This window comes from Prionailurus viverrinus, chromosome A2 (assembly GCF_022837055.1).
Source record: "Prionailurus viverrinus isolate Anna chromosome A2, UM_Priviv_1.0, whole genome shotgun sequence".
Taxonomy (NCBI): domain Eukaryota; kingdom Metazoa; phylum Chordata; class Mammalia; order Carnivora; family Felidae; genus Prionailurus; species Prionailurus viverrinus.
In genome coordinates this window covers 50,522,299-50,548,622 of record NC_062562.1, presented here as the reverse complement: position 1 = coordinate 50,548,622, position 26,324 = coordinate 50,522,299, and the positions used below count along the sequence as shown (strand labels likewise).

The 26,324-nt window shown below is 39.7% G+C and overlaps 1 protein-coding gene across 17 annotated transcripts in view; it reads right to left on the bottom strand.

The window, feature by feature from the left end:
* Positions 1–581: 581 nt before the first annotated feature.
* The window catches only part of SETD5 (SET domain containing 5), a 79,781-nt gene continuing 54,038 nt past the window's right edge, over positions 582–26,324 (bottom strand). For 12 of the 17 annotated variants that reach the window (XM_047830477.1, XM_047830468.1, XM_047830512.1 and 9 more), the window contains 8 exons: positions 22,000–22,129; positions 12,250–12,494; positions 8,999–9,055; positions 6,623–7,093; positions 3,611–3,909; positions 2,619–2,752; positions 1,981–2,069; positions 582–1,605 (listed from right to left, as the gene is read on the bottom strand). In XM_047830477.1, the coding sequence (XP_047686433.1) occupies positions 1,000–1,605; positions 1,981–2,069; positions 2,619–2,752; positions 3,611–3,909; positions 6,623–7,093; positions 8,999–9,055; positions 12,250–12,494; positions 22,000–22,129 (2,031 nt within the window). In that variant the 3' untranslated portion in view covers positions 582–999. The remainder of the gene's footprint in view (positions 1,606–1,980; positions 2,070–2,618; positions 2,753–3,610; positions 3,910–6,622; positions 7,094–8,998; positions 9,056–12,249; positions 12,495–21,999; positions 22,130–26,324) is intronic. The other 5 variants (XM_047830533.1, XM_047830553.1, XM_047830592.1 and 2 more) reach the window with 1 other exon arrangement.

Sequence of the window (26,324 nt, the reverse complement as noted above, 5' to 3'; positions counted from 1 at the left end):
AAACATCTCTTTCCACTCTTACCCTGCAGTCACAAGTGCGTGCTCCCTAATCATGGAGGCGGTCCTACTCGTGGGATCGTCAACTCCTGATTAACAGGGAGTAGAAAAAATAAAATTCAAAGTCCCAAAGCACTTGGGATCCTTACTAATCAAATTTATTGCCAACAGCTGATAAGTAGCAATGCAATTGGCCCATCTCACTTATTCCTCTTTTGTCTACTTACTTTCTGGGTTACTGAGCTGTGAGACAGCTTGGGGAGGGGAGTGGTATGGGAACAGCTGGGGGCTCAGACAATCACCTGCTCCTGAATCGAGTTGACCAGGAGCTCTTCTTCAGAGAGCCAGGCACCCCTCAGCCAGAGCACATTCCAAGCTTTGCTATCCCTGCCTATATTTCTTGGTGATTTTAAGACAAAGGTAGGGAGTATTCTTGGTGGACACATCTTGGCCAGATACCTGCTTTTGGAATGGTTGTCTGTCACAGGGTGAAAATTTACATACCCACCTTTCTTCTTAAGTGCATAAAAACCCTATTACTCAGATGGCTTGGGGCTTAGAGATTGGCTCTTTTCATTTTTTTCCTCTGAAAAGAAAACTTTTTGGGTGTGGGTGTGTGTGTGTGTGTGTGTGTGTGTGTGTAAAAAGATGTCCCCACTGCACAAGTGACTACAGGCTACAGGCAAGGACGGGAGACAGAGGCTTCAACACGACTCATTGCACTTAGAACCGTTACTAACCGGAACACCATTTGCTTGTCAACAATGTACCCTTAACAGCAGGGAGAAACTTCTTTATAAGTCTCTGCTTCAGACAAGATTTACATCTTTCTCCAAGGCCAGAGCCAGTCGCGACCACAAGTCTCGTTTCTTGTCAACCAGACCCAGTCCTCTGGCACCTTGTACCCTCTTCCCCAGCAATATGCTCGGCCTAGGTTCCAGAGGCAGCTGGAAGGAAGCAGCTATGGGCTCATTCAGTTCTGTTTGCCCAAATCCAGAAGCCCTAGGAAAGTCCTGTCTGAGTCTTGACTCCTGAGCCTTGCAGTGGCTGGAGTCGGTACTGGTGCACACCCCCACTCCCACGGTGTGGGTAGTGCTGTGAATTGGAAACCGCAGATACCCTGGAGGCCTGGTAGGCAGCGGACTGCCCACTGGGCAGACTGATAGTCCGTAAGTCTGATGGCAATGACGACCTAGAGTTCTGAGGGAAGGAGGTGGAACTCAGAGTTCCTGTGCTGGACTGGGAGACCGAGTCTGAGGTTGGCGAGTCTGAGGGGCCCTGTGGGGTAGGGCTAGCAGCACTAGAAGGGCAGCTCCTCCTTGGAAGAGTGCTGCCAGTGCTGTTTCCAGAATGTGGCTGGCTGCTATAATACCCTGGTGTCCCCGTAAATGGGGCCAACGAGTCTGTGGATACAGGGTGGGCGGGGCTGGAATAGGACGTAGAAGAGAGGGAGGATTCTGAAGAACCGTGAGAGGGGGGGTTTCCAGGTCTCAGTGCAGTAGTTCGATAACTGTATCCTGGAGATTGGGTGGGATGTCCTCTAAAGGGGGAGGAACTCTGCTGAAGGAGGCTTTGTGATTCTGTCCGTGGACTATCACATTGCAGGAGCTAGAAAGAGTCGGGAGGAAAAGCATAAGGAGGTGAAAAAGTCCCTATTTAAGCCATTTAGGCTTGTGAATATTTAAAATACCCTACTTTTTCCTCTTCTTCTTCTTCTACTTCTCCTTCTTCATCTTCTTCATCTTCTTAACCATTTGTTCTTTTTAGGATACCAAAGACAGTAAAATGGCTGTCTCTGATCACTTTATTTATTTTTCTGGCATGATTTATTACCTGAAGGTGAGCAGATGATGACTTATTTCCAAGGCTGCTGAAACTATATGCAAAGACGGCATCTCAACTGCAAAGGATGGCCAGGAGCACAAAATATTTGGAACCCAGAACACACTCCTATGCCCAGAGATGAGCAATTTCTCGTCTCACCTGGTAGCTGTATCTGGAAGGGCTGTAAACGGCTGCTCCTTTAGAGAGTGCTGAGCTCAGTGTCTCTGGGCCTTCTCCATCTGCAGGGTCTGGAAGATAATACAAAATCAACTTGGGTTCCTAGAATAAGTGAGAAATAGTCATTGTTCATTCAAATCACCAATGTCATCACCAACCCATGCTGCTTTATTTCTGACAAATCAGGTGAGTGCATCAGGCCAGAAGGGCAAAACAAGTGGTTAATTATGGGCTATGTTTTAAATGTCTGATCGGATTCCTGTCTCCTTTCTCTTCATCCTTCATCACAGTGGATTTCCAGGCCTTTGGAGAGAAGAGTTACAGAAAGGTATCCCTTGGGAAAAAATACGGCAGAAACAGAGAGAGAGAGAGAGAGAGAGAGAGAGAGAGAGAGAGAGAGAGAGAGAGTCTAGAGAGAGTAAGAGTGCACATGCAGTGCTAGATCTTAATACTACTACAGCCCAGAAGAATAGAATCAAGACTGACCTGGCACCTTCCATACAGTGGAGCCCAACTGTGTAAGAAACAGACTCACCTCATCCCAGCATTTGGTGAGAACTGTGTAGAGCCTGTCTCATGTGTCCCTAAACTTGGCTGGCAGCAGAAGGCCATGGGCTCACCTGAGTCTTTCTCTGTGATGTTACTCTCCCATGTGGGAGAAGGCTCTCCTTTTTGGGCCACCCTCACACTGCTTCGGAGGACCTTGGGGATGCTCCCTCCTTCTCGGAGTCGTTCCACTGACGTGGGAACCATCCTGTGACGGAAACCGGGTGCAAGTTAGTGCCACAGAACTTCAGAGTCAAGAGTATGGAACAAATGAAGCTCTCATAAAGGCTGTATAATGCCTCTTAGATATTATTTTCTTCAGGACCAATTTAAAACAAGGTATTTTTCTGTCTTATACTATGGGAAAAGTGGATTTAAAGATGTCTGCTTCTTTTAACCGCCATTTTGAAATGCTAAATTTTTTCTGTGAAGTCATGACCGGCACATAGTTTAATAAGTGCTCCATAGATTTTTAAACATTACTCATTTGAGCCAGGTCTCTTCTTTCCCAGACTTCTATGCTTCAGTTCAAGATCCCTGAGAACAGCCTCATTCTCCATTCTAAGTACATGCTGTTTATTCTTCATTTACTTATAGTGTTACTTATCTATTTGTGGTCTCCCCTAAACCAGACTAGTCCTTTCAGAATAGGTCTGATCTTTATGTATATGCGGGCTGGGTGCAACTGAGACTTGTGTTGTTAATTTAAGTGGAACTGAGCTGAACTCCTGACTTACCTTTCATATGAAATGAAAAAATACAAGAGGCAGTATTAGTGCCCAGCAAATAAAATAACTCATCTGTGTCCACAACTATATGCTGTCCAAAGTGTCGTTCTGCAGGTTCGGTGGCAATTCTTTTCTTCTGTAAAGCTGAGGGGGATGGGGCTGGGGGTGGGGATGGGGTTGTGGCTGATACTATTAAATCAGCTGAAACAGCACAGATGGCACTGCTGGCCGCCTTTCTCAGATAAGTGTTCCCATATATTTTAGGTAAAACTGGGAATAACTCTGGATGTATACTTCCTTCTTGAATTTAATTATTTCATCATCAAACATAAACTTACCACCTACTGCTGATATTCTCTTGAGGTCTGCAGTGAGATGAAGTGCCTCTGGAATCTGATGGGCTTACCGCCTCCATATGGGACATAGAGGAATGAGATGGAGAGAATTTTTTGTGAGGGGAAGATGGGGTTCGGGATGAGGATCCCTGCACACCATGGGCACCAGTGTCAGAAAGTGAGTTACTGCTGCCTTGCCCAGCTCCTGCAGACTTATTTTTGCTCTGTGCAGAGTCACCTCCCCCACTGGCAGAATTCTCCTTGGCTTCTTGTTTCCGTTTGCGGTACTCCAACAGGGATACCTGGGAGGGAAAGAAGGAAGAGGATTCTAGCTAGACATCATTAGTGGATCAGCAGCAATGGGGAAAGAAGGTGGAACCCTCATAAACCACTAGCCAGCCTTGCAAACAAATCAGGCACTAACACTAGCAACCCTTTTTTCAGGTGTGAGGTATCTGAACACAACTACATACATATTTAAATCAGTCAGAAACTGGTAAGGAGAAGAAAATACACTAGGAGATGACATTTTTGAAGAACAGTGTTCGCCAGCAGACCTCAACCTTTCTTCTGCCTTCAGAGAACTGTGAGATCACAGTTACCTAGTAGCAGAAGTAGGGGATCAGCTGTTTGCAACAATGATAACACCTAGAAAAGGGAAAAAGGAGTTGGGAGCTTGTGAAGTTTAAAAAAGCCTTCCAGGTTATCTGACAGCTCTTCCCTAATCCCTAGAAATTCCTAGATCAGTTGTTTAAAAAAAAAAAAAAAAAAAAAAAGAGAGAGAGAGAGAAGAGAAAAAAACAACAGAAGAAAAAGCCAATGTTTCAGGGTTCTCAGATGTAGTCAAATTTTCAGGATACACGCAGGGATTTATTACTGTTTCTCTCTTACACATAGGGAAATTAGTATTAAAAGACAAAGAATGATTTGCAGTTTATATTTTAGCAAGCTAGTCTAGGAAATGTACACTTGGAAACTTCTCCCTAACTCTGCCTCATTCTCTTGATTGCCAATACAGAGCCTTCCTCCCTGGCCTGCCCACTATACCTCTCCTTTTTGCTGTTACATCACATTGCCTACACCAGGTGTCAACCCATTACAGTGTCCTGACAGTTCCTTCACTAAATTGTAAGTTCTAAGAGGGCAAAGACCAAACTTTTCTGGCTTTTTGTCTTTAACATCTGGCACAGAACCTGACTGATAGTAGGTGCTCAACATTTCTCAAATAAATCATGGTTTCAATCAAGAAACCAGAAACACAAAGATATTGCAAACTTTTGCTCCTGATGGTCAATGCTCTTCAAGCAACAGTTTTCTAAAACCCACTGCTATTCTTTTCCCAAATTATCTGCCAGTATTTCTGCCTTCTAGTCCCTCAAGGCTCTCATTTTCTGTTTAAATGTAAAATGTAACAAAAATGCAAAGTAGTACCATCTTGCGCATGGATTTTCTATACACAATCTTGGAAAGTAACTAATAATTATAAATTCTGGTAATGTATTTCATGGAAATGCAAATTTAAGAAGCCACTAGGCTACATTTCAACAAGACTACTAAAGATATTCTGCAACTGTGTGAGACTGTCACACACAGAACATTTAACATCTCTAGCGCTGCACAATAAATGGAAGTTGCCTTGACAACCCAAAATACTCCCATGCATTTCCAAATGCCTCTAGTTGAAATCCACTGACAAAAACCACATTTGGGGCTTTGTAATTTCTTCAACAGGCATTACTTATAAGTCTCAACCTGTTAGCCAGCAATCTATGGCCTGGCCCTGTTCCACAGTCTCTCATTCTCCACTCCTGACCCTGCCCACCTTTCACCAGATACTACAGCAGCATGTAATTGTTACAACCACATTGTATGCTTGCTGCCCACACAACGGAGTGTCCCACAGCTATGTATTCTGCTCTCTCTTCCATAACATCCTTACCCACATTTGTTGGCAGATTGCTTCCTACTTACTGAGATCAGCTAAATCAGCATGTGACCTGTCACCTCTCACTCCACCTCTCAAAATGGCTAGGAGCCTCTTGTTTGTTCTCACTAGGCCATGTCGTGGCTAAGATGTTCTCATCACATCTGAACAACTCTTTTGGAGCATCCACTGCCACTGTAATGAATTACTTATTAACATAATTATCTGCCAACCTCAGTCTCACTTGCTTTAAGCTCCATTAGGGCAGAACTTAGAAGGCAATATAGCACAGTGGCAATAAGAGCATGCAATCTGGAATCAGACAGACCTGGGCAGTGTCCTGGCTCTTTCATTCACTACCTATGTGACCATGGGCAAGTCACTGAATTTGCCTTAGTTTCCTCATCTGCAAAATGGGAAATTACCCAACTTACAGGATTACTGTGAGGATTTAATGCATAAAAGAACTTAACAGTGCCTAAAACATGGTAAGTGCTAAATAATACAAGAAATTAGCATTATTCTTTTTCACTGCTTTTTTTTTCTTTTTAAAATTTTTAATGTTTATTTATTTTTGAGAGAGAGACAGAGCACAAGCAGGGGAGGGGTAGAGAGAGAAACACAGAATCTGAATCAGGCTCCAGGTTCTAAACTGTCAGCACAGAGCTCGAGGGGCTCTCGAACAATGAGGGCTCGAACCCACGAACCGTGCGATCACGACCTGAGCTGAAGTCGGACACTTAACCAACTGAGGCACCCAGGCGCTCCTCACTGCTCTATCCTTTGATTGCACAGCATGTATAACAGCACATACATGGCAGGCATTTAAAATCTGCTGAATATTTGCAACAATCATCAAATCATATTGAAACAGTCGTCTTACACACACACACACACACACACACACGCGCGCGCACACACACACACACACACACCGATCCTGTCTTTCACTGAACATGGCAGAGATCACATCTTATGTCTCTGTTTTCCTCACACTGAGAATGGTGCTTAACAGTGTCAACTCAGTTAACATCTACTGAATCACTCAATTAATGTTCTTCAAAAGGGCCTATATAAGGTGGAACACTTACCTTTTTCCTCTGTGGTGGGTTCTGGGGGGCAGATGGGACTCCTTCGCAAGCCCTTTCACCACCAGGTGACATGGATCCACGAGAGAGGTCTTTCATAAAGCCATGTTCGTATCTGCTGGGAAACCCTTCTGCAGGGGAACAATATCCCCCATCCAAATGTAAAGGCTTCCTATCCCCTACTAGGGGAGATCCTCGATATAATCCATCTGCTCGAGGCATAGCGTTCAATGGGGAGTAGGCGTACATTAAATTAAACTCTGTCCGAAATGCCTGGTCCGAGTTCCTCACAAGGGTCTGATGTCCATCTCCACTCCTGCTTGGAAAGCCAGTCTCAGAGGGGGGCCCGACAGAGGGATGAGGAGCCAGGTCAGAAGGACCTGAGTTGATCAGGGAAGGTCTGTCAGCACAGCTGTTAGTGTTGGAGTCAAGGTAGCCTACTTTTGTCAAGTCCACATCTTTTCGGTGACAAAGCTGAAAGAATAAAAATCAACAGAGACATGGAGGAGGAGGGGGAAGGAAAAAGTCAAAGGGAAGAAAAGAAGGGAAGCGAGAAGGGCACAGGTGAGAGGTAAGAGGGATGGAAGTACAAGGGAGAAAGCCATTAACATCTGTAAAAGTTCCAGGAATCAACAGTATACCCAGGCCAGATTACTACAGAATGCCGGCCTTTCACAAATTGCCTTAAAGTCTTTCTGGATGAGAATCCTGGGAAAATCAGAATTAAATAATTGGCCAAATGTGACTATTTTGCCTGTTTAGCCTTTCATCAGGTCTGCTGAGTCACCGTGTACTACATTAAGGTGCTGGAAGTATAATCACGGATTTACCTGAGCCCCATGTATGCTCCAGAGGTGAGACTGGGGTCTTAAAGGTAACTGGCTTTTGGTGTTATTCATTTGTATTTAATATTGATGGAAGGTGGGAGGAGGGAAAAAGGGAAAGAAAGCAGTAAGTAGACAGAAAGTCAAGGATTTTAAGTTACTGGTTCAGTAAAGGAGAATGGAACTAGTTAAAGACATCAACCAACCAGTTCTTTGCTCACTTTCACTATTAAGCATGTATGCTTCTCATAAAATGTTCTGGCTACTCAATTCTTTATCCTCTAATATATGTCCACATACCACAAGATCACTAATGCCCACCACTGCAGAGCATCCAAAATGCTGAATTTTATAAAAAATAAGCTGTATCTACTATTTGGTTATCATTACTTCCCAATACCAAGATTTCCCACCTCTAGGTCAACTCTTACTAATTCTCTCTAGAAAGAATGGTACCAGAAATTCAAATGTCACACCAGGATTTCCTCACAAAACAGTGTAAAAAACATCCAGAAAACCTCTAGTACACTAGAATACAACATTTTTCAGTTTCGTATTGATCTATAAAATCCTGATTCAGAATTTTATCAACTATCACTAAATTTAGCACAATTTTTTAAGTGGGAAGGGGCCAGAGTTAACAGTTAATTTCTGAAAGGTTATGAGAGACTACAGTTTTCTCTTCAAGAGGAAATTGACTCCATGTAGATTAACAGAGCTAATCATTCCTACAGTTGCCCAAATCTTAGAATAGTTAAAAATCTCCAGCACTAAAACCTAAGTTTAACAACTCCATAGCAGTAGGGTTTCTGAGAAAAGCACTCAATTGGATATCCTGAGATACCACTTTTTATGGCAACCACATCTCAACTACTACAGAAGGAAGGCCTGTGTCACAGAAGCCATGGGCTGACTTAGTTTCCTTGTATACCCAGTAAGGAGCTATAAAGAAAATGTAGAAAGCTGGGAGGCAGGACTCCCTTTCGAAAGAAGCTGCTCAATCTATCAACCCAAGCCCAAAACATCCAGTTAAACAGAGCTGTAAGATTAATCCTGGAATAAGACATACATCACTGTCTAACTTTTCCAGTATAAATAGCTCCTTCAACAGCCCAAGATAATAAATATCAAAAGATAGCTCCTACCAACTTTTGATTTCAACTTTCCTTATTTAACAAACACACCTTACTTGTTGCTTTCTTTGCCAAGGCTCATACCATATCTTCAGCTTGCTTTAAACTTGACTTCTAGAGTCTATACTTTAAAAGAACTCTTCAGTCACCCCTCCCCCAAACAAGAGCAAATCCCACCACACACACACACACACACACACACACACACACACACACACACACACACCTTCATTTTCCTCCATCTACATTGAAAGTTCTGAGTGATCACAGTCACACATGGAAGTTCATTCAACTTACATCAACTGGCTGGTCGCCCTTCAGCCTATCACCCCATTCACTAGGACCTCCCCCCCAGCCCTCCCACACACTCATGCACACTCACTCTCAGCCTCCAAGTGTGATTGAGATGGTGTGATAACTACCTCGGGTGACAGGGACTCGGGCCTATTCGCAGGGGAACTCTCAGGGGAGGATATGTTCTAGAGGAGGGAAAAGCATCTTGTTATTCATCTACTCGAAGTCAAGAAGCAAAACAAAACAAAACAAAAAATAAAGTAAAAGCAAGCATAGATGGTTAGCCACAACTTTTTGCGGGGGGCAGGGGGAGGGAAAAGAATGCACAGGGGAAAGGTTTAACTGTAGAATTCATTGCAATGAACAGAATGACTCATTAAAAATGCTTCCTGGGATCTTTGAAAGCATTTAAATTGGTTATAATATTTCATGCTAGAAGTAAACATCTTAAGCAGGTTAACAGAAAAAAATTAGATTGGTGAAACTGTACCCTACAATTTCATCTGAAATTTCGTCCTACATTGGATTAGAGTTGAGCAACCTACAGTATTTATTACTGATGGGCACCCTACCACTTATTATGCCTCAAGGGAACCTTTTTCCTTTACCCCACACCCCTTTATGAAAAAGTTACATTTCTTCATTCTCCTTGTGGTTCATGCTTGCCCACCACTGTCCAGGGAAACTGCTTAGCATACTGGGCTGACAGGGCTAGGGAGATGGCCAGCTCCTCTTGAATGAGTTACAGGAGATAGAATGCAATTTAGCTGATAGGCTAGATGGTTCTTGGCATAATCTAATTTGATCTGAACAACCTTAACGATGTTCTCTGATGTTAAAATCCCTGGAACTTTTGGCAACAGAGAGGGAATAAAAAGCAGAGGTGTAATATTTCAAGTTCCTGCATCCTAAACAGGGTTCCCCTGAGAGCTTTCACCTGAGGCAGCACTCCCGTATCAAACAGGAACTGGACAGTGAACTCTGATGGGAGATCTGAACGGTAAAATGCAGACAGAATGATGGTGGTAGTTGTGACAAGGATTCAGAGTGCCAGGGGTAAGGGAAGGGAAGGGGAAGGTTCCTAATGCTGTAGACTCTGGACAACTATGTCTTGGGTAGCAGACCTATCCCATGGGAGATGAAAAGAGGCTGTTGATTTTATTTGGTGGGCTGGGTACTATGTGTGAGGCGGACACTAGGCCAGGAAGGAAAAGGAGGGGCTGGTGGAAAGTGGGGGCTAATTAAGCCTGTCCTGCCAAAGTTGCTTTTACTGCTTTTCCTTAATGGTTCTCCTTCCCTCATGATCTTGTTCTCCTCTATTACACGTCTCCTCAACTCCTTCCCTTAGCACTGGAGACATTTCTCACTGGAATGATTTTTATTTTTCCTTTCAAAAATATTCTTCCCCGACCAAGCTGATCTTTACCTGTGACACCTTATTGGTATTTCCTCTGTGTCACAGTCTTGCATGGAAATAAGGCTTCCTATACTAGAATATAGGAAAGGGCATGGCAGTTAGAATGATGATAAGAATGGTCAGGATGGTAGTTTGTTTTATTGACAAGAAAGGCTGAATTTCGTTAGTTAAATCACAAGATTAAAACAGTGAAAACAGGCACTGGACTTTTTAAAAATAAATTTATTTTTTTATTTTGAGAGAGAGAGAGAGCGAGAGCGAGCGCACGCACGTGAGTGTAAGTGGGGCAGGGGCAGAAAAAGGGAGAGAGAGAAAACCAAGCAGGCTCTGTGCTGTCAGCACAGAGCCTGATGTGGGGCTTGATCTCACTAACTGTGAGATCATGACCTGAGCTGAAACCAAGAGTTGGACACTTAACCGACTGAGCCACCCAGGTGCCCCTCATAAAAATCTTTGATGTTTGATTTTTTTTATAAAATAAAAACACTTTACATTTCCATATTGTTTCAGTTATCCAAAACACAAGGGATCAGGGGAAATGTACTGAGAGCTAAATTTAACTGTCCTAGAAGGCAACGTACCTTCTAATTTCTGTAATTTCACCTTTTAAATTGCACTAATAAAGTAAGAAATCCTAGCCTGTAATTTGCTGCCCTCCAGGGTGAACAGCCTCCTATGAAATTTTACTATCAAACTCAATTTGTTAACTGAAAAATCAATCACAATTAGACCAAGTAAAGTTAGTAAGGCCTAAATCAGCTGCTTTAATGTATGGCAGAAAAGAATGCCACAGGAAATTTGGTGAAGAATAACTTCTCTAGAAACCAAATGTAACCAAGAAGGTTCTCCCTGCCTCTTCCCCTCCCTCCGACTCCTGCCAAAGAGGTCTGCTCCCAAGTGATACAGTCTACTTCAAGTACAGAAATAGGTTCCTCTTGCTTTCAAGGTTGCTAGCTATCTCTTTCTGAGTTTGCTATTCAGAAGTCCAGGTATTTTTAATCTCCATGCTCTCATAAAGGCTGAATAGGGAAGAAGGGATTGGTTAGAGCATTCACCTTCATCAAAGAACACATTCATCAAAGAACACATCTGGAGAAGTTACAAGCTAGGGGCAGAGCTGAGTGTTTAGTGATGACAACAGTGTTTTCTAAGAAAAAGGAAGAGACAGTGTCTGTTTAGTTAATTTCAAAGGAAAGCAACATGCAATAGATGAAGTTTTTTAATACACAAGGATTCTTTCTACTCAGTAGACCTGCTGTCACCCACACTTGAACATGAATGTGATTGACAATTAACTTTTTCAAACAGCTAAGATACATATTTCTAACTTAAACCAGAGGGTGAATGTAACAAACATGTCTCATTATGAATGTATGTTGTTAGCCTCTTTCTACTTTTCATTCCTAACACACTGTAACAAGAAGGGAAAGTAACCTAGAGTAGGAAAAAAACTCATTTGCCACAAACCATATCTCAAAGCTTTTCAAATCTCTGTTCACTGAGGCCACAACAAGAATACAAAACAATAGGGAAAAACAACTCACTGATTTAAAGGCCTAGAAAGAAAGACACAATCAATCAGTATAATCTGGGCTCTCAGGCTGGTATCCTTAGTGGTTATTATGCAGCTAGAGACCTATTTTAAAACCAAAGTACAGACCAAAGACAAAGATGGAGATGTAGCATGCTTACTACCTGCAGTTATGGAGAATGATGGATTGATTGCATGCAAAAACAGATGAATGTCATCCATGGTAGAACTATTCCTTTTGAGCGAAGTATGAGGACTGCCAAGATGAGAGGCTACCAGGTAACAGGTCACATTGACCCTGAGGGTTCCTGTTCTCTTGCCAAGACTGGCAGGAACACGATCAAGACACATTTGGAATATTATACTTGAAATGAGGAGGGGCAAATGGTAATTTTCATATTCGGCACTCCCAACAACCAAACCCAAATCACCTCAAACTGCAGAGGAGTATTGCAGCGACTAGCAGTAGTAAGAGACGTGATTGGTGAGAACATGAGGCTGTATCCATTTCGACACTCCTCTTCTGGGTGAGATGGGCCAGGTGTGGTCAGCTGGGGGCTCTTTGAGCCTGAATTGGGAGGGGGTGGTGTGACTGGAGAAAGAGGCCGCAGTAACTTGGTGACATTCTGCTCCATCAGATAGCGAGACTTCCATTTCTTTAATGGGCTCAACAAGTCTGTGAAATACAAAGCTTGGATGAGAGATTGCAACCACAGCTTAAAGGGAGGCTCTGTAGTAAAGCCATTAATCTCTAGCCCACAATGGCTCTTAACTCCTCTTCTGCCTCATCCCACTGTCACCTCCCGCAATCAAACCAAAAGCCCAAAGAACTCTTTAATTGCCACAATTAAAGTAATTCTCAAAATTCTCTATCTCCCAATCACCAGATGAATCTAATGACTGGGCCCTAGAACAAATTTAATCTCTTACAGTGGAAAATATAAACTTTAATATTTTGAGTTTCCAGAAATCTCAAATTGATGTCACTTTGTTAAAATCACCCTCTACTTAATTGCCATGTCACCAGCACAAGCTTCTAGAATGTTAATTCCATGCTCCTTTTATCTTCTCTTGTGTATTTTTGCCATTTTCAGCAACTTTTTTTTTTAAATTTTTTGTTTTGTTTTATTTATTTTTGACACACAGAGAGAGACAGAGCATGAGCGGGAGAGGGACAGAGAGGGAGACACAGAATCTGAAGCAGGCTCCAGGCTCTGAGCTGCCAGCACAGAGCCCGACACGGGGCTTGAACTCACAGACTGCGAGATCATGACCTGAGCCGAAGTCAGACACTCAACTGACTGAGCCACCCAGGCGCCCTTCAGCAACTCTTTCTACAATGTTCTGCTTTAGCAGGAAAAGGTAGTCACCTATGATTGCCTGGCCTGTATCTAGCCCCTAGTTTTAGAGTGCTTCAAAATAGGAAATTATTTTCACAAAAGCTTCTCCCGATCATTTTCAAATACAAGGCTGATCCATTTTCTGACTGGAACACCCTATACTTCCTATACTTCTTGGATCTACTACACTATATATTTTAATGACCACAAGGGTCAAAGCACCTATCTCACCTTCTCAGAGAAAAATATCTACTTTTTAAATTTACAATAAAAAAATATCTATTTACTTAATACCTACTATATGGAAACCCACTGAATTAGGTATGTGAGGGGAGGTCATCATATATTCCATTTAAAAGGATTTACAAATTTGTGAGGATGGGAAAACACATAAAACACGTTTAATAACATTTTAAGAATCTTGACAGATGTAATCATACTGCTTTGTGTTTGTAAAAAATAATTATGCTTTTAAGTGCTTATTACATGTTAAATATTAAATACCAGGTACTATACTATGTGCTTTATGTGAATTCTAACATTTAATTTGAACAACTCTAAATCCAGCACTATTATCATCACTCTCATTTTAAAGATGAGGAATCTGATGTGCAGAGAGATAAAGACTAGGTAATTTAGTTCTATTTACATTCTTAATGACTAGGTTGAATTATATCCCCAGGGCTTAGTGGAAAGAGTAGCATTTATCCCAGACCTTCAAGGACAAGTTTTGGGACAGTAGGTCATGATCAGAGCTATGCTTCAGGAAGATTACTCTTGCAGCAATGGTTAGGATGAGACTGGACACTGGGAAACTATTTGGAGTTAATGGAGAAGTTGACAGGGTTATGAGATATTGAACTAGGGTAACAGATGTGGAAATGGAGAAGGAAGAATAAATGCAAAATATACTGGAGATGCTTTTTCTCCTGATATGTGAAATTTTTTTATTTTCCTAGATTGGAAGTATATTCGTATTTTTCTTGTGTTCCAGAAACTGTAAGTTTTCTTTCTTATTTTTCTCCTCTGAAAAGTGCCTAGGTATAAAAAACAAACAAACATGTAATTCATGACATGTTTAGAACACTTTTTAATGTACTTTAAGAGTCAAACAGTGAATTTTTTTAAAGATTGCTATAAAAAGACTGCTATACTGCTAAGTCCAATATTAACTACTAAAGGGAATTACGTAAGTAATGAAGCTCACTCTAGAAGAGTTAGAAAGTACAGCTGAACCCTTCCCTTTTCCTTCCAAATCAACTTACAGGCCCTTCATATAAAACTGAGTTCTTATAATGGTATCATATTCAAAATAGATCTGGTATCTGCCAGCAGTCGTTTGTCTTTTTTCTACCAATAATACTATATTTACAATTTTTTTCAAGTTTCATTGTTTTTTCTATACATACATAGCTTTTAAATTTTATGTGGTTAAACCTATCCACCTTGTATAGTTTTTATCTTTACTCAAATACTTTGCAAAATTATATAAAAAAAACCCACATATTTAAACACACACAAATTGAAATCATACCCACAAATGAATGCACTAATATCCTGGTGCATGTTCAGCTAGACCTTTTGCTTGGCATGGCCTTATTAACTCTTGTCTACATATCAGTGCTCACTCAGAAACACATGGTAAAACTCTTTCCATGACAACGGAAATCTACAATTTAGGTTTTAGTGGCTGTATGGCATTCATATCATCAAAATTAACCAACGTGAAGTATGTGCACTTTTTTGCTATTATAAATATGCCTCAGTGACCAGCGATCTTTCTCTTAGATATTTCTGCACCTGTCTAGTATTTAGGGCGAATGGCTAGATGCAGGATTGTTAAACCAAAAGCATCTTTCCATAGGCTCAACAGCTTTATATTTATTCCGGTGTGAATTGTCTACTCATGTCCTGTATCCTGTTTTCTACAGGGTGTTGATCTTGTTCTTCATTAATGTATTTTTTAAATTTATTATTTTTTTATTTGGAAGAGAGAGAGGAGTGTGGGGGGAAACAAGGATTCGAAGTGGGCTCAGAGCTGACAGCAGTGAGCCTGATGGGGGGCTCGAACTTAAGAACTATGAGAGCATGACCTTATCCAGTCAGGTGCTCAATAGACTAAGCCACTGAAGACACCCCTTGTTCATTTCTAAGGACCTCATAAAAAAGAATGTTGATCCTTTGTCAAAAATGTTGTATTTTCCCAGTTTGCTATCTGCCTTTTAATTTTACTAAGTTTTTTTTTGGTTATACAATGTGCTACATTTTAATTCAGTCAAATGTATAAATAATTTCCTTTATTTTCTGCCTCTGACATCATGAATGTTTCTTCTGCCCACTACCTCAAGACTATAAAGAATACTGGCCTATTTTCCCTTTATCTCCTTACTTAATTTTTAAATTTAACTCAAATAAAACATACTTCAGAAAGTAGTGATTATCCTTTTCACATGTCAAAACAGCACATTCTTCCAAAATCTTTAATAATTATAGAATTATAATTTCTCCACTGATTTGAAATATGACATCTTATTAGATTTTTACATAAACTGGGTTTAGTTCTTTTTTTAAAAAAAACCTTTTTTAAATGTTTTTATTTATTTTTGAGAGAGAGAGAGAGAGACAGAGCATGAGCAGGGAAGGGGCAGAGAGGGAGGGAGACACAGAATCCGAAGCAGGCTCCAGGCTCCGAGCTGTCAGCACAGAGCCTGACGCAGGGTTCAAACTCACAGACTGTGAGATCACGACCCGAGCTGAAGTCGGTCGCCTAACCGACTGAGCCACCCAGGTGCCCCCCTAAAAAAACTTTTTTTAATGCTTACTTATTTTTGAGAGAGAGAGAGAGAGAGAGAGAGAATGGAATGGGGCAGAGAGAGAGAGAGAGAGAGAGAGAGAGAGAGAGAACCTGAAGCAGGCTCTAGGCTTTGAGCTGTCAGCACAGAACTGGATACAGGGCTTGAACTAACGAGCCCTGAGATCATGACTTAAGCTGAAGTTTAACACTTAACCAAATGAGCCACCCAGACGTCCGAGTTCTGTTCTTTTAAATATTTTTTAAAAGTTTTTGTTGACAGAGAGAGTGACAGCATGAGCTCGGGCTAGTGGGGGAGGAGTAGAGAGAGAGGGAGACAGAGGATTTGAAGCGGGTTCTGTGCTGACAGCAGAGAGCTTGATGTGGGGTTGAACTCCCCATGACTGTGAGGTCATGACCTGAGTCAAAGTCAGATGCTTAACTAACTGAGCCACCTAGGCGCCCCTCAGTTTAGTTCTGTATACCTGCTGTCTAAATGGCATCAATACTGACATCTGTTTTAGTAAAACTGCTTGGGCAATTCTAGTTATTCTACTCTACCTCTCCAAAATACTTTGGCTTTTCTAGCATACTTGTTTTTGCCAGTGAACTGTTGAAATCATCCATCATGCTAACACTACGTTCCCCCTGCCACCAAAAAGCCAAAATTTTGATTGGTATTGTATTAAACTCATGAGTAACTAAGGAAGAATTCTCACTCAACACCATGGCACCATCCTTCAGTTACTCATGCCTTCATTTATCCCTCTTCATATATAGATCTGTCACATTTCTAATTAATGTTACTCTCCAATGTTCTCTATTTTTTTGCTACAACTGTGCATTACACGTCTCCTTTTATGTTATTATCTACATGTTATTCTTTTTTTTTTTTTTTTTTAATTTTTTTTTCAACGTTTATTTATTTTTGGGACAGAGAGAGACAGAGCATGAACGGGGGAGGGGCAGAGAGAGAGGGAGACACAGAATCGGAAACAGGCTCCAGGCTCTGAGCCATCAGCCCAGAGCCCGACGCGGGGCTCGAACTCACGGACCGCGAGATCGTGACCTGGCTGAAGTCGGACGCTTAACCGACTGCGCCACCCAGGCGCCCCTCTACATGTTATTCTTAAAAATGTTTACATACTTTTGTACCCAGCTACCCTACTGATCTCTACCAGTGTTTCAGTTACCTCATTTGGCTTTTCTAGGGAGATAAAGCGTATTATTTGCACACATTGGTAACACACACATCCTCTTTACCCATGCTTTTATTTCAGATTTTTTGTTTTTGGTAATCACATTGGCTAATAGTTCTAGGCACTGTTAAATAATAATAGCAAGTGGAATAATTTGAAAACCCATTTTTAAAATTTATTATTTTTAATTGAAGTTTAATTTAGTATACAGTGTTATATTAGTTTTGGTGTACTTGATAATGCATTTTAAGGTTTAATGTCGTTTTTACATGAAGCATAAATGGCAACTGTTTTTCAGATAGATGTAAAAAAAAAAATCATAGGTATTTTATTAGATTTATCATTAAATTCATATTTACTGTGCTATTACTCCCCATCTTCCATTTAGCCTGCTAATAAATTAATTATATGAATAATTTTTCAAATACTGAACCATCCTTACATTCCTAGAAGAAATTTCACTTGGTCATAATATACTTTTCTTTTGATATATTTTTTTTAATTTTTAAAAAATGTTTATTCTGGAGAGAGAGAGAACGCAAGTGGGGAAGAGGCAGAAAGAGAGGGAGACCCAGAACTGGAAGCGGGCTCCAGCCTCCAAGCTGTCATCAGAGAGTCCAACATGGGGCTAGAACTCATGAACTGTGAGATCATGACCTGAGCCGAAGTCAGATGCTTAATCAACTGAGCCACCCAGGCACCCCTTCTTCTTCTTTTGTTTTTTTTTAATTTGAGAGAGAGCGAGAGACCGAGAGAGGCAGAGAGAGAGACAGAGAGACAGAGAGGGAGGGAGGGAGAGAGAAGGGTAGAGGGAGAGAATCACAAGCAGGCTCCACACTCAGCATGGAGCCTGACACAGGGCTCAATCCCAAAACCCTGAGACTATGACCTGATCTGAAATCAAGAGTCGGATGCTCAACTGACTTAGCCACCTAAGCACCCCTTTTGACATTCTTACAGATCGAAGATTCAGATCACTGAAATCTAATTCACAAAAGTAGTAAGATGCTGTTTTGGGGGGCTTAGTTTGAGAAAATGAATCAAGGGTGAAAAATTTAATAATACTGTATAGTGTTTCTACCAAAAGTATGTACACATAGCAAATAAATTATATCACTCCTTTACTGCTTGAAATCCAGCTTGTTTTTATCCTCTATATTTTTGCAGTTATTACTAATTCTATGACTAGTACCTTTGTATAAAACTTTGGGTCTATGTTTATTTCTGTAGAACAGATACCCAGAAGAACTAGTAAGTTAAGAAGTATTAGTATTTTAAGTTTATTTATTTATTTTGATAGACACAGAGACCGTGTGAGTAGGGGAGGGGCAGAGAGAGAGGGAGACAGAGAATCCCAAGCAAGTTTCCCACTGTGAGCACAGAGCCCAATGTGGGGCTCAAACTCATGAAACCGTGAGATCATGACCTGAGGTGAAACCAAGAGTCACTTAACTGACTGAGCCACTGAGGCGCCCTATTATTATTATTTTTTTAAGTTTACTTCAGTCATCTCTACCCCCAACATGGGGCTGGAACTCATGACCCCAAGATCAAGAGTTGCATGCTCCAGCGACTGACCCAGCCAGGTGCCCCGGAGTATTAGTATTTTTATGCATATGCTAAACCTTACCAAATTGCTGGTAGGGATACTACTCTCCTTTTTTTTTTTTTTTTTAATGTTTGTTTACTTTTGAGAAAGAGAGTGCAAGCAGGGGAGGGACAGAGAGGGGAACAGACAGACGATCAGAAGTGGGCTCTGCACTGAGAGCAGCACGGACAACATGGGGCCCGAACTCATGAACCACAAGATCATGGCCTGAGTCAAAGTTGGATGCTCAACTGACTGAACCACCCAGTTGCCACTCTCCTGTCATTTTTATTGCAAATCCTTTCTCTCAATATACTTGTCCTCTATTATCTCAGAGACAATATAGACCCAGAAACTTTATTCAAGTTTGATCTTCACAAAAAATACTTGAATGTGCCAAGGATTTGCTTTGGCAACAATTTAATTCTTTTCAATACTCCAAGTAAGTAAAAATTCCAGAATAATTTACCAAATTTTGTTTCTGGCTATTCCCTACACATACACACACTCCCATCATTTGGGCACCAGCATTGTACTAATTACTAGCTTCCAGCTTCATATAACAAACTAGTTTTGTACTTCTAGGGACAGCACTTCATTGTCATTCTTCTTCTTCAATGTTTTTCTTCTTTTCATGTTTAGATAAACTTCATTTCACCAAATTCTAAAACCAAGCTAGTTTGACAGGAACTATATGAAGCTGGGGGGGGGGGGGGGGGGGCGGAAGATGGGAGGGAGGAGGTATTAATTTTATTTATTCTTTCCATGAAGGAATAAAAGACTTTATCTTCATTTCCTGAAGACTTTAAACATATTTCTCAGTAATGGTTTACTTTACATGTCCCGGTAAGGTTATCCCTAAGCAGGTTCTTAGTTAAGTTTGAGAATGAAAAAATTTTCTTCATTTCCTTAGTATATAAATGCTATTAATTTTTGCCTATGTACCTTCTATCCAGTGGTTTTAAAAAACTCAATTCTAGGTTTTTCCACTGGTTAGACTTTCCTAGGTACATATCTACATTACTTGCAAACATGAACATTATGCTCTCTCTTTCCTGAAGAGCAGTTTTATTTTTTATTTCTATATACCTTTAGCTTTTAGGAACTTAGAATCTTTGATATATCTTCATAACTAATTTCTGCAAATACTCCATAAATACTCAACAAGAAAGAGCATTTTGTGTAAAACAATGTTAGTAATAATTCCTACTATGGGTATGATACCACACCAAACACTTTGCACACATTATTTAACTTATTAATCTCATATAACCTCTATAAAGCAGGTATTACTATTCCCATTTCACAGAGGAGGCTCAGAGATGCTTAGTAACTTGCTCAACATCATGTAAAGGGTAGAGCTGGTCCTCAAATTCAGTTGAATTCTTTTGACTCTACCAGTCTACTTCCCTTTCTTAACATCTCCTTGGTCTTTAAAACAAAACAAAACAATCCCTTAGGATTTACATTAACTTGCAGCAATATACCAAGTCGTTCATTTGACTATTATTTGGTTTTAATTAAAAATTTTCCTTTTGGTTATATTGTTCCTTAAGGGCAAGGTGTGTCCTTTGAATGTTTCTTACTGCTAAAGATGAGAGCAAAAATTCAATAAAGGTTGGTGACTAACAGTCCTAATTCCATTCCAACAAGGACACAGAGTAACAAAGACACTCTGCCTATGAGTCTTTGCTAGTCAGGACACAGGCTGCTATACAATGTCCCTTTCCCAACCTCAGATACAGACACACAAATGCAAATGTGCGTATGTATGTATACTAAATACAAGATTTAAGTTGTACTTTCACTGTACTGTATAAACTGCCAATAAGTTGATAAGATTGATGGAAACCTCATATTAGCATTAAAAAATTTTTTTAAATGTTTATTTTTGAGAGAGAAAGAGACAGAGTGTGAGCAGGGGAGGGGTAGAGAGAGAGAGAGAGAGAGAGAGAGGGAGACACAGGATCTGAAGCAGGTTCCAGGCTGAGGGGTCAGCAGAGCCTGACATGGGGCTCAAACCCACGAACTATGAGATCACGACCTGAGCCAGAGTCGGACGCTTAACCAACTGGGCCACCCAGGCGCCCCTCACCATTTCTTTATATTAATCTGGTTTGAGTAAATCTCCCTAGTCTACCACGTAGGAGAAGAGTAAAATACTTTAAGAACATAGTATCATTTATCTTGCACATGGTTTACACTGGGATTTCATTATCCTGGGGTCACACATGTGAAAACTTGTAAAGTATAAGCCAATCTAGAGAGAACAATGAACTAAATTAATAATTTGAAAAAGTATTTTTTTAGTAGTCTACTTTTTTCCCAAATATTATACAGAATTTTAACATAAAGCCGATACTACTAGTATAAACGTATTTAATTGAAGTTCATATTTATTCAGCAAGTCAATGAAGAGAAACAGTGAAGTAGTTTTTATGAAAATCTGAAACATTGTGTCACATTAACTGTAGTCTTACATGACCTTTAGCATATAATTTATCTTGTTTTTTTTTTTTATTACATAATATTCACAAAATTGATTTAGAGATAAACTTATGGAAATCACAGAGAACTTTTCAACTGGGCTGAAACTGGCAGGAGAAACTTTGGTAAAGACTGTCCCAAAATAAGTTAGTATCACAAGTTCAGGCACCAGTGATTTCAGTTGCAATTCAATTAAAATTACCCTGCAAGAGTTACTTTGAAAACCAATGGACCTGATGATTTTTCAAGACCTTCTAATTTAAAAACTCACAAGGACCTTACATTTGATTCAAAGCCATGTCTCCTCCAAAATTTTACACTAACTGTTGAAGCCCTTTTGAAAACAATAAAGTTGTAACAATTTCTCATTTACTTCATTCATCTCCTTCAACCAAGCCCCACTCAACTCAATCATCTGTATTTTTATTCTTTTCCTGAACAGTGTCCCCCATCTTTCTTGCTTATTTCTCCTCTTATAAATATGGATATAGATTTCCTAAACTTACTACCTTAAATGTATCTAACCTTTTTATAACCATTTCTGCTGTTATCTGTACACTGTCTAGTTCCTTCTTTGTCGGCGTGGGAAAACTGTTCCCTGACTTGAGATCTCTCTCTTCCTCTGTAAAGACAGATGTAAAGTAACTATTTAGATAACAATGCCTTTTTTTTTTTTTTTCCTGGGTATCAGACTTTTCAAGTAATCAAACTGAATTTTTTTATGTGGACCAGAAATAATCATTGCTTACATATTCAGGAAGGTTTGAGATACGTACCTGCATTGTCTTTGCAGATACTAGAAGAGTTACTATTCTCGTTACTTTGGTATAGGTGCTGAGTTCTAGTCTCTTGGGGTACAGATGACGTTTGAGTCATCCCTTCTTCCAAGGCTTGCTTTATCCAGCGCTGTAATAGGAGAAGAACCAGGGAATTATCAATAATCATTCAGAACTATTTAGTAAAGCCATTTTAAATACATTAACCAGATCATTCCACATCAACTGGTGAGAGATGCACTCCAACACACATTCAATTCCAGAGTCAAGTATTTTTTGTGTTTCAGCATATTAGAATATTGCCCCAACAATCCTTTTATGGGACAAAAGTGAGAAAATCTGGATTACACATAATGAGATCCCATCAAAACACCAAAAACCAATAAAAAATGATTATTCAACTTTTCATATTGCTTAGGATGGGGTAAATGGGAAGACATCAAGAAATCTTAGCTTTCATTTAAGAGAGACTCTGATCATATATTATAAAACCTGTACATAAAATAAGTGCCTAGAAAGAAGATAAAAGATCTTTTAAGAGTTGTCTACCCTGTGCTGGGGATGTCTGAAGAGGTAATAGAAAAGCTTCACAGGAAGACTTGATGAGAATAAACAGCTCTTCTGTATAGGTACAAAATACTTCCAAAAGATCTACTCTTAGACAGAATAACCTGTGAGGGTTTTTTTTCCCTATCAAGTACTTTGGTTAACTTATGGAAGAATAATGCAAATCACCAGAACAAATGAACTTCTGTAGAAACCAAAAAGGGGAAAAAGTCAAAAAGAGCTCTCTAATCAGTCACATTTTTTGTAGCAAACACTGAAACTACAATGATGAGATATAAATTCAGGTCAGAAAAGTGGGCCTGCAAAGATTAGGATAATAAGATTATTCATCCTGGGGAAGAGAGAAAATTTCTTACCTGTAATTGTGTTCTCTTAAGATACACAGTTGTAGGTTGCTCACCACTCTGTGGCTCTCCTGCCCTGACATAAGACAGATCGAATTTTGATAAACATCAATTTCTGAATTAGACCCTCCCCCAAATAGGAAGAGCAAAGGTGATTATAATTTTACACCTTCAGAGAACAAGTATTACAGGTAAGTAAATATTCTCTTCACCAAAGAGAGCAAATAGATTCACCCTCTTAGAAACTTAGGAAATAATAATCATTTCTTAGGAAATAATGCAAGGAATATTTTACCAAGGAAAATTTTACATCGTGTAAATAAATGGCTTTGTGGTCTAACCAAATGAAAGCAAAAATAAAACTAAACACAAGGCAGTTAAGAGTGAATAAGCATATAAAAAAGAGATCTGAAGTCAAATGAATTGCACCAACATTTTATGATATGACTAGGTCTCTGAAAAGGCAAAACAAGACCAAGAATGAACTCTTATACACAGAATACTGATGTAAAGATGAACTGTCAGAAACATAGCGCCTTACAGTTTAGAAGAGACCTTAGAGGTCACCTTGTCCAAAGCACTCATTGTATAGAGGGGGAAAATTAGGCCCTGGAGGACAAAATGAGTGAAAAATCCTTTGTTACAGATACCTTTAGTACAAGTTTTTCTTTTCAGAGCAGATGACAGGACTCACTTGGGGTCACTGTGCTTTCCTCCAAGAGAAGATAAGTTCTTATATTTCCAGTGTCAAGTAGATGCACTCATAAAAGAATTTACATTCTGGATCTGATGACTACAAAAAGGGAAAATAAAACCAGGACAGGGGCATTCTAAAGAATAAGATGCTGCTATGGTTAGCTATAAGGTCAAATACAGAAACAAGATCAAACCCATTCCTTCTGCCCTACTGTACGTGTACACAATATAAGAGCCAATAAAAAAAGAACTTGAACATTTGTTTGTAACTAACAAAGTTCTTTAATAACAACTTTAGATATCCCCAGCCCCTCAGTTCTAGCTATAGTTATTAGCTAAAAAGAATACTTCCTCCTTCTCCAAAACTCTGTATGAAAGTTTTTAGAAGCTTAGAGATAGGTGAGAGAAATGTTTTAAAGAGTTTCATTACTATGGGGAAGGAGCAAGGAAGTAATCTGGGTTTTGGAGTCCACAGAGATCTGAACTAAAACTTGGCCATGCCCCTACTAGCTGCCTAACTCTGGGCAACCCATCTAAGACAAAGCTTCTGGACCTATAAATCAAGACCCATAATCCCAACTTCACAGGGTTGTCATGAAGGCTTAGTGAGAAAATGCATGTGAAGAAAGCTTATAGCATATTACAAGGCACATATATTTAGTGAAGATTTGTTCAACTGTATTTCAATGCTCTGTATAAAGGTACACAGATTAATAACACCCCCAGCGCATACAATAAAATACCAATGCAAAGTGAAGTGTTTCATTTTCAGTCAGGATAGTTTTCTAAGAAATCTGGAAGACCAAATCCCTCACACCCCACTCATATTATACCTACAAGTACGTTTAAAGAAGATTTAGAAAGAACAAGGAAGGACACTAGTGAAAGACTGATTAGCTATTCATCAAATCAATGCTCGCACTCTAAAATAAGTGAACACACAAAAGATATGCCATAGTGTGCTTTTTAAGAGCTATGATTCAATATAATTTAGAAATTCCAGGGACATCAAAAAATGTTCTGTCAGACATTCTAAGAATCTGGATGCAAAATATACACACGCAACTTTACATGGCTTTTAATTTACGAGGCTTTTATGTCATTTAATCAGGTAAGAAACAACAGGCCTATCAGCAATGCACACTGTACTAACTAATTCCATGGACGATGGTTTTTCTCATCTGTTTAACTTATTCTCCTCTGAGACTTTCAGAAATTTATCCAATTTTGTTGAATAATGCAGATCTTCATAGGTCCTACACTAGGACCTAAGTGTTCTCTCTAGCCAATCTAAAAATAACTCTTTTCCATTCCCACCTAGGATAAAGCTGGGTTCAATTTCTAGATAAAAGACCCAATTTCATTAATTCTGCCCTTTAAAAGTGAAATTTTTAGTTTGTAATATAATCTTCATGTTAATAGTAAACATTAAACCTGTGACTTCAACTCAATTCAGATCTAAGCTTAAATAATTTTAAAGACCCAATTTAAGTAAAATAATTTTATTAGATATCTAAGCATACACAGCCTGAACTCTTCCTGAGGACTAATATGATGTATATACATAAAAGTGCCTGAGCAGAGCCTGCAGAAAACAAGACTAAGGATGGTCAGACACATTTGGAGAATATAAAATGGGCATGAGTTATATAGGTTTTTTTTATCTGCTGCCAGTGGAGATACAAAGATGATCTACAGATATAAGTCTTAAACTATAATGAGGTAAAAAGAGTTCTAAGAAATGGATTTTCTATCAGATTTGAAATCATATTCTCCATGTTTCTGGTTTTTACAGGACACTGTTAGTTGGAAAAGCAAGACTGATTGCATCAGAATGATTAAGGGGGGCATTTCAAGAAGCCTGTTTATACTATTTACAATTCAGACTTCATTATTAATCTGTAGTAAATGATTGCCTGCCCTTCTTACAGGACCAATATAGGAGATACCACTATCTGGCTTGATAAGATGCTTCAACAGTTAACATTCTTAGAAGTCTAGTGTTATGTCCAGTCAAAAACAGAACAAAAGGAAAAACCTCTCTCATATATACTAAGTCATCACCTGACTTGCTCCTCCAAACTAAAGACCATATCTAATTGTCACACCTTCTCTAATTGTTCAATAGCATTCTAAAAATGTAGCTAATATTTTGAGCTGTTACTCTTCACGAGGGACTGAACTAAATTTAATAGAAGATTAGATTTGCGTGCCATACCAGAATTAACACAACTCTCCAATTATTACAGAATAAGGTTAATCATAATGCTCATTAAATGCAAGCAATTTTTTCCCCCCTCTCAGATGATCTGTAAGATCCAAGGTAAGTGACTTGGTGTAAAAATGTATCCCCAGAGACCCAACCCTCCTTTATCACTTAGGCAACTTTCTATTGGTTTTTTTTTCCCCCCTCAAGAAAGATGTCATTGTTTTTATTCTTGACATGTGTAAGTTATCCGTGTGATTGTATTATCTAAAAGCCTCCCTTTTGGCAAAGATCTCATGGTCAAATTTCTCCTTAGGGGTTATTCTATTTATTAAGGTTATTTAAGTAAACCATTAGATGACTCAAATTCTTAGGTAAGATGTGCAATGAGGAAGACTTTCTTCAGTGTATGCTACCCATTCAGTGGTAGTGCCCTTCCTTTGTGCACAGAACCCTGTTGCCCTCCTCCCCTCCATATCCCACACCACTTTATCTCATCTTTTATGCCCCCC